Source organism: Rhincodon typus, chromosome 21 (genome assembly GCF_021869965.1).
Source record: "Rhincodon typus isolate 14 chromosome 21, sRhiTyp1.1, whole genome shotgun sequence".
In the NCBI taxonomy this organism is placed as follows: Eukaryota; Metazoa; Chordata; class Chondrichthyes; order Orectolobiformes; family Rhincodontidae; genus Rhincodon; species Rhincodon typus.
This window is the reverse complement of record NC_063352.1, coordinates 13,041,798-13,055,863: the sequence shown is the minus strand read 5'-3', so window position 1 is coordinate 13,055,863 and position 14,066 is coordinate 13,041,798. Positions and strand designations below refer to the sequence as shown.

Here is a 14,066-nt window from a genome sequence, read left to right as displayed (position 1 = left end):
CACCACTATCTACTAAGCACATTTCATATTTGTGATGGCTACCTTTTTAACTTAAATGGATGCACACAGCTAAAACAACGACTTGAGAAGATCAAACATCCAGATGAAGCAGCCTGCTTGATATGCACTTTCCCCATTAGGCTAAACAGCCATCCCTTCCCTAATAGTTGGACCATGGCTTTGGTGTCTACTGTTTAAACTATTAAAGACTGCAGATTCATGAGAATGCCATCACTCTGGAATCTCCCCTCCAAGTCACACATAATCCTAAATTGGTCACATACTGCTATCCCTTCACCGACACTGCATCAATCCTTCATACCTTGTGGCCACACTGTCAAGAGATAAACTACAACAGTTTATGAAGATGGGAAACCACCACTTCCTTGGGTAGTAATTGCCAACCATGCCAGAGATGTCAATCTCCCAAGAATTAATTTCAGATTGTCTTTTGATAGCCTGTTTCTAGCCTCTTGCTTCTTTCCATTTGTTCCATTTCAATTTTTCTTTGATATCACTACGTTCAGCACACATTTGAACTACTTTTTTTTCTCCCTTCTGTGTTTCCCAAGTGCAGAATTCTCCCAGGCCCTGAATGACATGGCAGTAACAATTCAGTTGGGGAAAAAAATGGCAAGGTCAAAAGAATGAGATTTTCAACACTGAGGAAAACTTTGGAGGGCACCAACATCCTGCATTGTAATGCTGCCAGGGCACTTTGTGTGCAGAGCAAAGCACTCACCTCTTGGGTTGGACCAGGGTGCACTTCAGCACTCTTAGCCTTCTCTCTTAGTGCTCAGTTACTTTGTACCTATTTGATGCTCACAGATTTCCCGTCGTGCCTTTTTGCCTTTGCCACCTCATTCAGAATTCACAGGCTCACAGTACTTCTGCCTTGTCTTGTTTTTTTAGTGTAGACACAAAGCCAGGCAGCTCGTCATGGTTGTGAGCAATGATCTGTCCAAGGGGGAAGGTGTATTCCTGTATGGTGCTATGTAGCTCACCTGTAGCATGTGCCAGCAACTTATTCCACAAGTACGCTGCTTGTGCTGCCACCAGATAGCCACATCTCAAAGTCTAAGGGGAGTAAGCCCCCAGTCAAAGTCAGGGAGGACTGGCTTCTCTCAAGGGGTACACTTGATATCAGTCCAAGGGCTTGCATGTGGTCATACAGACTCTTGGTTCTAACAGATTCTCAAGGTCCATATCACTATTGCCCAGGGAATGGGTCATGGCCAATCCTCCAGGTCCTGTGTAACCAGATTGGGGAATAGCAGGAAACTAGTTGGACAGCTGCACAGAGGTGAGTCAGGAATCTGGTCACTCGCCAGTTGTGGATGTTTTCTCAAGTCATCCAGGAGATGGACCATAATCAGTCCATCGGGTTCATGGGTTATCTGGGGACAGTGGTGTGGTGGGAATTCAGTGGAAGTTAGTTATGGTGATTGGAGACATCATGTAGGGATGCAGAGGGGTCAATATTAGGTTGGGAGGGGATGGAGAGAGAGTACCATGGGAGGGCAAGAGTTACTGCAGATCATTGTACCCTGGTTTCAATCTGGTCATAGACCCTCCCACAGGGAAAAACAATCTCTCTGCATTAATCTTGTCAAGTCCCCTTAGAACCTTGTATTTTGCAATAAAGTCTCCTCTCATTCTTCTAAATTCCAATGAGTACAGGTTCAACTTCCATATGAATTCCAATGAGTACAGGTTCAACTTCCATAACACAGTCACTCCATACCAGGTATCAGCCTAGTGAACCTTCTCTGGACTGCCTCCAATGCCAATATATCTTTCCTTAAATAAGAGGCCCAAAACTATTTTCATTATTCCAGTTGTGACTTGACTAGAGCTTTGAATAGTTTTAGTAAAACCTCCCTACTTTTATATTACATTCCCTTTGAAATAAAGACTAACAAACCATTTGTTTTCCCTATCACCCGCTGAACTTGAATACTCGCTTTTTATGATTTATACATGAAGACGTGCAAATCCCTCTGTTCTGAAGCTTACAATAGTCTTCCTTCAAATAAAATTTATCTGCTCCTCTATTTGTCCTACCAAAGTGCATAACCTCACAATTCCACACATTATATTCCATCTGTTAAGCTTTTGCTCATTCACTTAATCTGTCTTTATCCCTCTGTAGGCTCTTTGTATCATCCTCACCATTGGTCTTTCCACCTAATTCTGCGTCAGCTGCAAACATGACCAATTTACATACTGACATCTATTTCAAGTGCACTGACTCCCACAGCTACCTCGACTACACCTCTTCTCACCCACCCTCTTGCAATTCTCCCAATTCCTCCGCCTCCGCCGCATCTGCCCTCAAGATGGGGCATTCCACTCCTGAACATCCCAGATGTCCTCTTATTTCAAGGACAACAACTTTCTCCCTTTGGTGGTCGAAAATGCTCTCGACCACATCTCTTGCGTTTCCTGCACCTCTGCCCTCACCTCCCCGCCCCCCAACAAAAACAAAGACAGAACCCCCCTTGTCCTCACAATCCCCCCACTAACTTCCATATCCAACGCATCATTCTCCGCCACTTCCACCACCTGCAATCCTCCCCACTCCTATCTGACTTCCGTAGGGATCGCTCTCTCCACTACTCCCTCGTCGGCTCCACACTCTCCACTAGCCCCACCACCCCCGGCACCTTTCCCTACAACTGCAGGAAGTGCTACACCTGCCCCTACACCACCCACTTCACCTCTGTCCAAGGCACCAAACAAACCTTTCACATCAAACAGAGGTTCACCTGCACCTCCGTCAATGTGGTCTATTGCATCCCCTGCTCCTGATGTGGCCTTCTCTACATCGGTGAGATCAAGCGGAGGCTCGGAGACCTCTTTGTAGGGCACCTGTGCTCTGTTTGCGAAAAATGACAACAGCTTCCTGTAACGAATCATTTCAACTCTCCCTCCCACTCCCTTGGCAACATGTCCATTCTTGGCCTCCTCCAGTGCCACAATGATGTCACACGCAAACTGGAGGAGCAGTACCTCATGTTCCGCCTTGGGAGCCTACAGCCCGATGGTCTAAATGTGGACTTTACCAGTTTCAAAATCTCCTCACCCCCGGCCTCATCAATATCCAACCCTCCTTCTCATCCCTGCCTCCTTGATCTGACACAGCCTGTCCATCTTCTCTCCCACCTATCTGCTCCTCCCACCTCACTGACCAACCCCCACCAGTGCCTACCTGCACTCACCTATCACCAACCCACCTACCTTCCCCAGACCCACCCCTCCTCTCTCTATTTATTTCGGAGCTCCCGTACCCTCCTGCATTTCTGAAGAAGGGTCCTGACCCGAAACATCAACTTTCCTGCTCCTCTGATGCTGCCTGACCTGCTGTGTTCCTCCAGCTCCACACTGCGTTATCGCCAATTTATATATATTTTGATATTATTTATGTTAAAGTTTATTGATACAGCCATCAATATAGCAGAGAAAGAGGTGGGGGATGGTGCTGGTGTAGTTGTTGAAGAGGGGCTGTTCCAAGAATCCTACAAAGAGGCAGGCATAGCTCAGGCCCATGCAGATGCCCATGGCCACCCCTTCGGTTTGTAAGAAGGCAGTGACCATGATATGATAGAATTTACTCTGCAATTTGAGAGGGAGAAGGTGGAACCAGATACAACAATATTACATGTTGAATAAAGGTAACTACAGAGGCATGAGGGAGGAGCTGACCAAAACTGGCTGTGACAGGAGCCTCGCAAAAAGACAGTGAAACAGCAATGGCAGGAGTTTCTGGGAGTAGTTTGGGAGACACAGCAAAAATTCACCCCTAGGGAAAAAAAGCATACTAAAGGGAAGATGAGGCAACCATGGCTGACAATAGAAGTCAGGGACAGCATAAAAGCAAAAGAGAAAGCATATAATGCAGTGAAAGGCAGTGGGAAGCCAGAAGATTGGGAAGCCTGCAAAGACCAACAGAGGACAATGAAAAAACAGGGAGAAGATTTAATATGGGGGTAGCCAATAATATAAAAGAAGATTGCAAGAGTTTCTTTAGATATATAAAGGGCAAAAATAGACATTCAGCCACTGGAAAATGACGCTGGAGAAGTTGCAATGGGAAAAAAAGAAATGGCTGAACAACTGAATAAGTACTTTGTGTCAGTCTTCACGATGGAAGACATGAGTAATATCCCAAAAATTAAAGAGAGTCAAGGGGCAGAGGTGAGTATAGTGGCTATCACCAGGGGGAGGTGCCAGAAAAACTGAAAGGTCTGAAGGTGGATAAATAACCAGGACCAGATGGACTACACCCCAGAATTCTGAAAGAGATAGCTGAAGAGATAGTGGAGGCATCAGTGGTGATCTTTCAGGAATCACTGGAGTCAGGGAGGGCCACAGAGAACTGGAAAATCACTAATGTAACTCCCCAGTTTAAGAAGGGAGTAAGGCAAAAGACAGGAAATTATAGGCCAATTAGCCTGACCTTGGTCGTTGGTAAGATTATGGAGTCCATTGTGAGGGATGAGATTTCTGAATACTTGGAAGTGCATGGTAAAATAGGGCAAAGTCAGCATGGCTTCATCAAGGGGAGGTCATGCCTGACATATCCGTTGGAATTCTATGAGGAGGTAACAAGCAGGTTAGACCAAGGAGAGCCAATGGATGTTATTTACTTCCAGAAGGCCTTTGACAAGGTGCCACAGAGGAGGCTGCTGAGTAAGATTAGGGCCCATGGTGTTAGAGGCAAGGTGCTAGCATGGATAGAAGATTGGCTGTCTGGCAGAAAGCAGAGAGTGGAGGGGATGGAATCAGTAAAGGTGAGTGTAGGTGGGGAGGTAGGGAGGAGATAGGTCAGTCCAAGGAGGACGGACAGGTCAAGGGGGCGGGATGAGGTTAGTAGGTAGGAGCCCCACCCCCATCTCCTACCCCGCCTCTTTGACCGGTCTGTCTCCTCTCTACCTATCTTCTCTTCTATCCATCTTCTATCCGCCTCCCCCTCTCTCCCTATTTATTTCAGAACCCCCTTCCCCTCCCCCTTTTCTGATGAAGGGTCTAGGCCCGAAATGTCAGCCTTCCTGTTCCTCTGATGCTGTGTTCATCTAGCTCTACACCCATAACTTGGTGTTGGTTTCAGTTTTGCAGAAGATGGTGAAACTGAGAAAGTTTAAACCCAGCTGTATGAAGAATCAAAGAAGAGGTGATCAGATTTTCAAGATCGGGAACTGAATGGCCAGTTAGGTTAAACCATAAAGCTGTGATAGAGAAGGGAAATCTCTCTGGTATTTGAGTACTGTGGAGGGTTGCTATTCGCATCAATGGAATTACATTCTGCTGTGTTTCAAAATCTTTAAACTTATGTTATAGGTAGGTGTGAGGCTGGAAAAGCACAGCAAGTCAGGCAGTATCCGAGGAGCAGGAAAGTCAATGTTTCGGGCTGAAACTCTTTGTCAGGACTGGGGAGGGGGTGGGGAGCCCAGAAATAAATAGAGGGAGGGTGGTGGGGCTGGGGAAAGGTTAGGTGAGATGGAGATAGTGGATGCAGGTAAGGGGGAATCGTGATTGGTCCGTGGGAAGGATGGAGCTGATAGCTGGAGGTCTTGGCAATCACCACTAGTAATTATTGTTCACTCCCTTAAGAGAAAGATCGTCTCCTTAAGAATGGGTGAGATGTCAAAAGTTGGATAGTCCACCACCTGTCTTGACTCTCTCCTGGATTGAGGCTAAAGGAGGGATTGAGTGAGATGAAAGTGGCTGACACAGCTGTTTGTGCTAGTGGAGGTGGGTGAAAAGTAGTGCCTGTCCGGAGCAGGAAGAGCAGATAGCATGCAGGTTAGTAGTCTGAGGGTTGGTGTGGGTGAGAGTGATTAAAGAAAAATGCTGCATGCAATTGTAAGAGTGGTAGACCATGAGATTTAGGAATTTGGGTGCAGTAGCAGAGTTAAAATGAGTGCGAGAAAGCAGAGAAAACATGGTGGCACTTGCCCTTTCAGAACACTGAGGTCATTAACCTTTTGCCTGCACTGCTGGGTGTCCTTCCGTGGAGACCACACTGATCCAAGTGTTGAAACTAGATTGGGCTGGGAAGTTCTGGTTCTGTGGTCTCCTCTGGTGGTCCTGAGGAAAGAGAATGTCCCTCTTCTCCACCACCCCATCCACCAGGACCTACAGATCCTTATCAGCAAAGCAATGCCAAATAAAAAGCAAGTCAGCATATCCACAGTACCATTCTTCTCACATAGCAAATGTGAATGACAGTTCCTGGCTTGCAGTGACCGACTTGTACATAACTGCATTTTAAGCATGGCACCAATGGCAGCAATTCCAGATCTTCTTGGCAATAGCATGTACTTCTTCCATTGGTGTTCAGAAGTTAGTGCAAGAGTGGTGCCATAGTGACAAGATGAATACACACAGAGGTGAGCTCATGATAACTGTGTGGGAGAATCTGCTGGGACTCATGGAGGTAAACACTCCATGAAACTCCCCAAAATCAACACTCAGCTGATTTTGATAAAATTCAGCTCTCAGCATTGTTACAGTACAGGAGATCATGTCCACACCAAATCACTGAGTGTTAATTCCCTTCTCTCCACAGTCCTGCACGTTGCTCCTTTATAGATAACGGTCTAATTCCCTTTTGAATACTTTAACTGAACCTGCCTCCAAACATATCCAAGTAAGGCAAATCTTAACCATTTGCTGTCTGAAAACAATTTCTTCCTCATATCACTAATACTAATTAAAAATATAATATTTCGCAGTCATATTTCTGGTACAAGATAAAACTTCTTGAACAAATGAAAAAGTACAGCACAGTATCAGGCCCTTCGGCCCTCCAAGTCTGTGCCGACCATCAGGCCCTAATTAATCTAAAAACAACCCCTACTATTTTTCAATCCATATCCCTCTATTCCCTCCCTATTCAAGTACCCATCTGGGCGCCTCTTAAATGTCTTCAATGTGCCCGCTTCCACCACCTCTTCTGGTAGTGCATTCCAGGCTGCTACCACTCTCTGTGTGAAAAACTTCACTCACACATCTCCCTTAAACTTTCCCCCTCTCACCTTGAACCTATGCCCCCTTGTAATTGCAACTTCAACCCTGGGAAAAAGCCTCCACCCTATCTAAGCCTCTCATTATTTTGCAGATCTCTACCAGGTCTCCTCTCAGCCGCCGTCTTTCCAGTGCAAACAATCCTAGTCTTTTTAACCTTTCCTCATAGTCAATGCCCTGGAGACCAGGCAACATCCTGGTGAACCTTCTCTGTACTCTCTCCAAAACTTCCACATCCTTCTGGTAGTGTGGTGACCAAAATTACACACAATACTCCAAACGTGGCCTGACAAGGGTTTTATATTGCTGACACATGTTTTGCCATCTCTTGTACTCCACGTTTCAGGTGATGAAAGCAAACATGCCACATGCCTTCTTAATCACCTTGGCTACCTGTGTTGCCACTTTCAGGGAAGTGTGGGCCTGCACGCCCAGATCCAGCTGAATGTTAGTGTGCCTAAGGGTTCTGCCATTTACAATATAATTCACACCTATATTTGAACTCTCAACAGGTATAGATCACGTGGTCAATAACTGATAACCAAAGTATCAACTATGACTTATAAATGGGGAAGGAATTCTGCTTTGACCCCCACTGAATAAGAATCTACACACAGCACACAAGTTAATTCAGAACTTGGTATCACTCAAATTTAATTTAAAAATAAATTTCAATGTTGTTCTTCTTTGACTTTACATTAAATTAAAATTTTTTAAATAGTTTGTCTCATTAATTGTTGGCTACAACATCTTAAAGCTTGTTTACTAGAAATAGAGCTATTCTTCAAAATAGGAAATCTCTCAAACTGAAGTAGCAACTATACAATGTCATGTGAGGCACAAAAATGGTGTGGAAGGAGTGGCTTAAACATTAACAAATAGTGGATAGGAGGACACACTGCAACTTTGTAATATATACCTTTTTTATTGTCTTGAACAAATTAATCAGATAACATGTCATTTATGTTTTCTTCAAATCATTAGTTCAATAAACATGTTTTGCTCATTAATGATTCCATTTGAAAATGTTATACAATAATGATTTAAGTCTCAGGTTTTTTTTCCCATTCTTTCTTTCGTAACGCATTTCTTTTGATTTTTCCACTAACAGTCTTGGGCAGTTCCTTCACTAATTCTATCTGTGGGGAAACAAAAACAAAATCCATGAATAGTGTGCATTCACAAAGGCCAAAGCTCTTTACCAATAACTTTGTAAATTTGAGAATAGGGATATGTCAGAGGCTGAAGAAGGCACCTGTTGAGCACGTCAGAAGCAGCAGCTGCATTAAATAGCTAATGCTTAAAGAAATGAGAGTTGATGTTTAACTGTTTAGTATTTAAAGAAATTGATTTCACTGAGAAAAATACCAATGTCTGGAGAAAAGAAAAAATTCACTGATTCCTGACTTTCCATATGCCAATGTTCAAGCGTGATGTAATTTCAGTACGAAGTGCTACGTATTCATCTGGCACTAAGGATCTTGACTAGCCCATTGTTGATTTAATATGTACAATCTAATCTAAAGGGGAAACTACTTTAAAATAATCCCCATTATGTAGTTCATATCCGTTTAAAATGTTCCTCTCATTATAATACTAGAACAGGACTGATTGTTAATTTAAATTTTTTTATCAGTTTCCTAGGGCTAAAACTGGAGCTAACATTGGAAACCAAAACTTCTGTGGGGACTGAAATTGGCTTAAACCACATGAAAAGGACACAAACCACCAGAGCTCAGAAGATGATCCCATTAGTACAACACAGGCCGGTTGAAGAAGATACAAGTTAAGAATAGGTGGAATACAGTTGTTTCAACTGTTTCTGTTACTTGTTGATAACATTTGATCTACACCATCCAGATTATTATTATCTGTGTTGAGGAGGTTCTGTAGAAGTGTGCTATTTTTGGTGAAGACTGTGTCTGTGGAACTCAGGTTGTTAATGCCCTGCTGTCTGCTAGGAATCAGGCTAAATCCTAAAAGACAAAAGAAATTCTTTGTAAACAATACGGGTTTTTGAAGAATATTGTTGTTGAAAACAATGACACGTGCTGAGTGGACTGCCAAGCTAATTCATTTTAATATGTTGAATTTGCCATTTAATATGTAATTTATAGCTTACAATCAACCACAACTCACTAGTTAATTCATATTTCAATTATGCTGATTCTGAATTTTAAGGTATATGTGGGTAACCAAGGTATTATTTACAATTTGCTTTGTTTGGCTCTTGTATCATAAAAATTCTTTTGTTTTAAACCATGGAATCTTATGGCTTCATTCTTTTTGGCAATAACTCAGATTTTCAATTTAAAAATTTGAAGATTTTTGATCAAAACCAAGACCATAACAGTTTTCTTAAGTAAAAATGCACACCATTAAAAAACTTGTCATTTGCCTTTCCACCCAGGTGGGATAAGGGCATCATTGGTAAGGCTAACATTTGTTGCCAATCCCTAATTGCCCTTAAACTGAATACCTAGCCGGGCCATTTTAGAGGGCAGTTAAGAGTCAATTACATTTCTGCAGATCTGGAATAACATGTAGGCATGACCAGATAAGAAATGCAAATCTCCTTCCTTAAGGACTTCAGTGAGACTTTTTGACAAAGAATGATAGTTATTAAAACCAGCTTTCAAATCTATTTTTTCTTATTAATTGAATTTAAATTTCACCAGCTACCATGATGGTATTTAAACCTATGTCCTCAGAGCATTAGCCTGTGCCTCCAGATAGTAGGGAAGTGTTACTGTAACTGTACAAGGCATTAGTGACACCACACATAGAGTATTGTGCATAATTTTGGTACCATTACATCAGGAAGACATGGAGTTGTATTGCAGGCAATTCAGAGGAGGTTCACTCAATTGATTCCAAGGACAAAGGGTTTGTGTTATGAAGAGCAGTTTAGGCCTACACTCTCTGGAGTTTAGAAGAATGAGAGGAGATCTAATTGAGGTACATAAGCTGCTAAAGTAGACGTTAAAAAGGAAGTTTCCTCAGGGGAGTAATCTAGAATGAGAAGTTATCGTTTTAGAATAAGGGGTAGCAGATTTAAAACAGAGATGAGGAGATATTACTTCTCTCAAAGGGCTGTGAATCACTGGAATTCACTACACCAGAGTGTGGTGGATGCTAGGACATTGCATAAATTATGGAGGAAACAGACATATTTTTAATTAGCAATGGTTTGAAGGGTTATGGTTACTGGAAAGTAGAGTTGAGGCCAAGTTGAGATCAGCCATGATCGTATCAAATAGCGTAGCATGTGCGAGGAGCTGAATTGCTACTCCTGTTCCTAGTTCTTACAGGCTGCCAGTTTACCGACATTATCACTATGGCACAGTCTTGCAAGAATTACACACAATCTGTTATTAATAGCGAATATTTTAATCTAGAAAACTAGGACAGAGTTAAGGTCAAGGTCAGATAAAATACAGACCTTCCTTGGGTATTTATATGGTGCTGTGATTTTCTTAACATGATCTTGTAATTCTTTAATTAATTCATCAGGATCTTGAGATGTATAAGAAGATCTTAGAACGATAAATGCCTTTATAACCTTAAACGAAAAGCATTTTAAAATCAGAAAAATAAGATTATTCAAAGTTTGACCATCCAGCTAAGAACTGCTATAATCTGTTATGCCAATGAATCATGCATTTCTTAAAAAAAAATTTTAAATTTGTTGAGTTCTGTAAGGGCGAGAAGGCCAGGCTGTCAAATTTACAGTTCTAAATATTCCCCAAAATGTGACCTAAAAATAAATCAAGGAGACCTGGATTAATTCTATTCCTATGTAAAATCTTGCCTAGCTTCAATGTGATCTTGCTAGGGAGTTAAATCCTGCTAATGATGTCTCCTGTCTAGTCTCAAAAAGAAAATCAGGTAACAAATAGAATTGCATAATTAAATCGGAGTTATTTTCCAAGCATACCTCTCCTCTGATAGGATCCGGGCTGCTAACCACAGCAGATTCGGCAACAGCTGGATGCTCTATCAGCGCGTTTTCTACTTCAAATGGTCCAACACGATACCTATAACATTTTTAATATAAAAGGAGTCACATTACTTGGACTAGTAACTTACAATAAAGTGTTTTTATCTAGTCACTGGACTTAAAATGTTAACTGCTTTCTCCCCATGGATGCTGCCAGACTTCTGAATTTCATGTAAATATTGTCGATTGTTCACTAAAGTCCTTCAGAGGAGGAAATCAGCCATTCTTAACTTGTTCGGTTTTGCATATGACTCCAGACTCACAACGTGGGTGACTCTTAACTGTCCTCTGGGCTATTAAGGAGGGTACTCAACGCTGCCCTAGCCAGCATAACCCATGTCATGAATATATTTTTAAAGTAGTTCTTTGCCAGTGCTAACTTTTAACTTGCTGTTGGTCGACATGAAGGACAGGATTGAGTGGATGATCCATTCCAGTAACTAAATGAGTCAAAATGCAATCGCAAATTAGTTCCCAAGTCTAGCAAATTAGTTGCTAACGCTGGCACCTTATATTGGCCTAGAACTTGTGGATCCAATTTGCTCAGAGTTTATTGATATTGAGGGCCACAATGGCTGCATATCTTTTGGGGATCCCATTCGTACTCAATTATGCCCGCAGCTAGCAGGAGGAGAAACTGCTGACTGGTGGAAACACATCTAGCTTCTGTTACTCCAATACAGTCAGTTCTGCTAATAACGCGTGTTCCAGCAACGCGAATTGGCTATAACCCAACTGACAAATGAGGGAACGCTATTTCTAAAATGCGAAATTGTGTTGGCTGTAACACGTTTCCATCAGTGCTTGGAGGAGTACACATCGACATCACATGATCATTTGCGGGCTTTGTCCTGAGCATGTGCAATATTAATGCTGAAAGAGTCTCTGCACCAGCATCACATGATCATTTCGGGGGCTTTGTCCTGAATACATGCAATCTTCATCCTGGATAATGTGCCAAGCTATCCTCCCACCATTGGTGAGCTTTCTGAAGACATCAAAGTGCTATTTCTACCCCCAAACACAATCTCTCTTCTTCAATCTATGGGCCAGGGTGCAATAGCAGCTTTTAAAGCTTATTATTTAAAGCGCACATTTAAGAGGGATAAGGACAGTGCTCTTCAATTTTGGAAGAGCTTTAACGTCAAGAATGCAATTGACATTATCATGGAGGCCTGGGATGATGTCAGTAAGGACCGCTTGCATGCAGTTTGGCGGACACTTCTGCCATTTTTTTTCATGATTTCGTTCGTCAGAGGAACTCCCAAGAATCAAAGAATGTTGTGTTGATCTTGCAAAGCAAGTTGGATTTGAAGAAGTGAACAGTGAGGATGTTAAAGAGCTGCTTGATTCCCACTGTGAAGACCTCTTTACAGTTGATCTACAACAACTTGCTGCAGAATGGAACAGGCTAGCAGTTCGTGGAAGAAGATCTTATTTGACATCCTATGAACAGCTTCTTTATGAAAGAAGAGGCAAAGCAGCAAGAACTGGATGTCTTTTTTAAGTGAACACTCAAGAAACAGTCAGAAGATAATGAACGACAGCCATCCACTTCTGGATTAAAGTGAAAGGGGAATGACTATAGAGTGAGAGGATAAGATTTAAGAAGGACCTGAGGGGCAACTTCTTCATGCAGAGAGTGGTGCGTCTATGGAATGGGCTGCCAGAGAAAGTGGTTGGGGCAGGTACAATTGCCTCATTCAAAAAACATTTGGATAGGTACACGGATGGGAAGGGTTTAGAGGGATATGGACCAAATGCGGGCAATTGGAACTAGCTGAGTGAGCACCATGGTCAGCATGGACCAGTTTGAGCCAAAGGGCCTGTTTCCATGCTGTATTACATCATAACTATTTTTCGCCCTAACCCTGCAAGCACAACTGCACCTGAAGGTGATGATGATGATGACCCTCAGCCGCTGCATTAGCCACAGAGTAACTTTAAAACCTCCTCCCCCATCAAGTCATCTTGACATTTTTTCAAGGTAAAGTGTTAAATTTACTTTTATTTCATTATTAGATATGAATTAACCATTTATTCAAACTGTGCTATCTTTTGTGTTAGGCTTTTGAGTAATTTTTGAGTGATTTTGAATTATATTTTTTGGTGGTCTGCCCCTAACCCCACTTTTCCTAAATGCCCCATTATTTTCATAGCGTGGTTTTCTTTAAAATGCAACAATCGCCTTATAGAAGAACTGATTGTACACGTATTTGGAAAGTCATTCCACAATTACTTACTGAGTTCTCAACATATTTAACCACATATGTTACTGCTGGGTATTTATTATTTTCTCTCCTCATCACAATTATATATTAAAACTTTTTTTATTAATGTGTTTTATTAGCTCTTTAGAAGATCAGTGCTTGTGTCACTTTCAATTTATAAAACCTCCAGCCTTGTGAACCAATCACCTCAAACACAAACTCATTTCGCAAAGAAGTACTAGATCGCTGTAGTTAATTTTTGCTGGAATTCAACTGCTTGATTTTCAAGTCAAAATTTAAAAAAAAAATTGTAATCTGTAATATTTAGCAAATTAATAAGATTATCTCTGCAATGTAAAATACAATATGTGCTAAGCTTCTATTTGAAACATTGAATAAATTAGACGTGGATAATTAGATCACTATACCCAGCTGATAAAATTACATCATCTGATCTTCCAACAAACCAGAAGTATCCATCCTCATCCATTTGACCACGGTCTCCAGTCAGAAAATAGTCATTTCGTAGGACTGCAGCAGTTCGTTGTGGATCATCCTGGCAACATATAAAGAGAGCAGCTCAAAGTTCAAAAGTAATTTAATAATAATTTAAAACTAGCTAACTTTGTGATTAAAAATACCTTTAATAAGCCCAATTTTCTATATGGAATATCTGAAACTTTTAGGGAAAAATATATAAATAGGGGACTAAATAGGTACTAGAAAATCATTTGAAATACAGAAGACCTAATCTGAGATAACACAGTGTGGAGCTGGAGGAGCACAGCAGGCTAGGCAGCATCAGAGGAGCAGGAAAGTTGACGTTT

The 14,066-nt window shown here is 41.7% G+C and overlaps 1 protein-coding gene across 9 annotated transcripts in view; it reads right to left on the bottom strand.

The window, feature by feature from the left end:
- Window positions 1–7,931: 7,931 nt before the first annotated feature.
- The window catches only part of LOC109914823 (acyl-CoA synthetase medium chain family member 3), a 41,388-nt gene continuing 35,253 nt past the window's right edge, over window positions 7,932–14,066 (bottom strand). For 4 of the 9 annotated variants that reach the window (XM_020514434.2, XM_048609589.1, XM_048609587.1 and 1 more), the window contains 4 exons: window positions 13,668–13,795; window positions 10,967–11,066; window positions 10,472–10,591; window positions 7,932–8,168 (listed from right to left, as the gene is read on the bottom strand). In XM_020514434.2, coding sequence (XP_020370023.1) covers window positions 8,073–8,168; window positions 10,472–10,591; window positions 10,967–11,066; window positions 13,668–13,795 — 444 coding nt within the window. In that variant the 3' untranslated portion in view covers window positions 7,932–8,072. Of the gene's footprint in view, window positions 8,169–10,471; window positions 10,592–10,966; window positions 11,067–13,667; window positions 13,796–14,066 lie in introns of those variants that run through there. The other 5 variants (XM_048609588.1, XM_048609591.1, XR_007264391.1 and 2 more) reach the window with 5 other exon arrangements.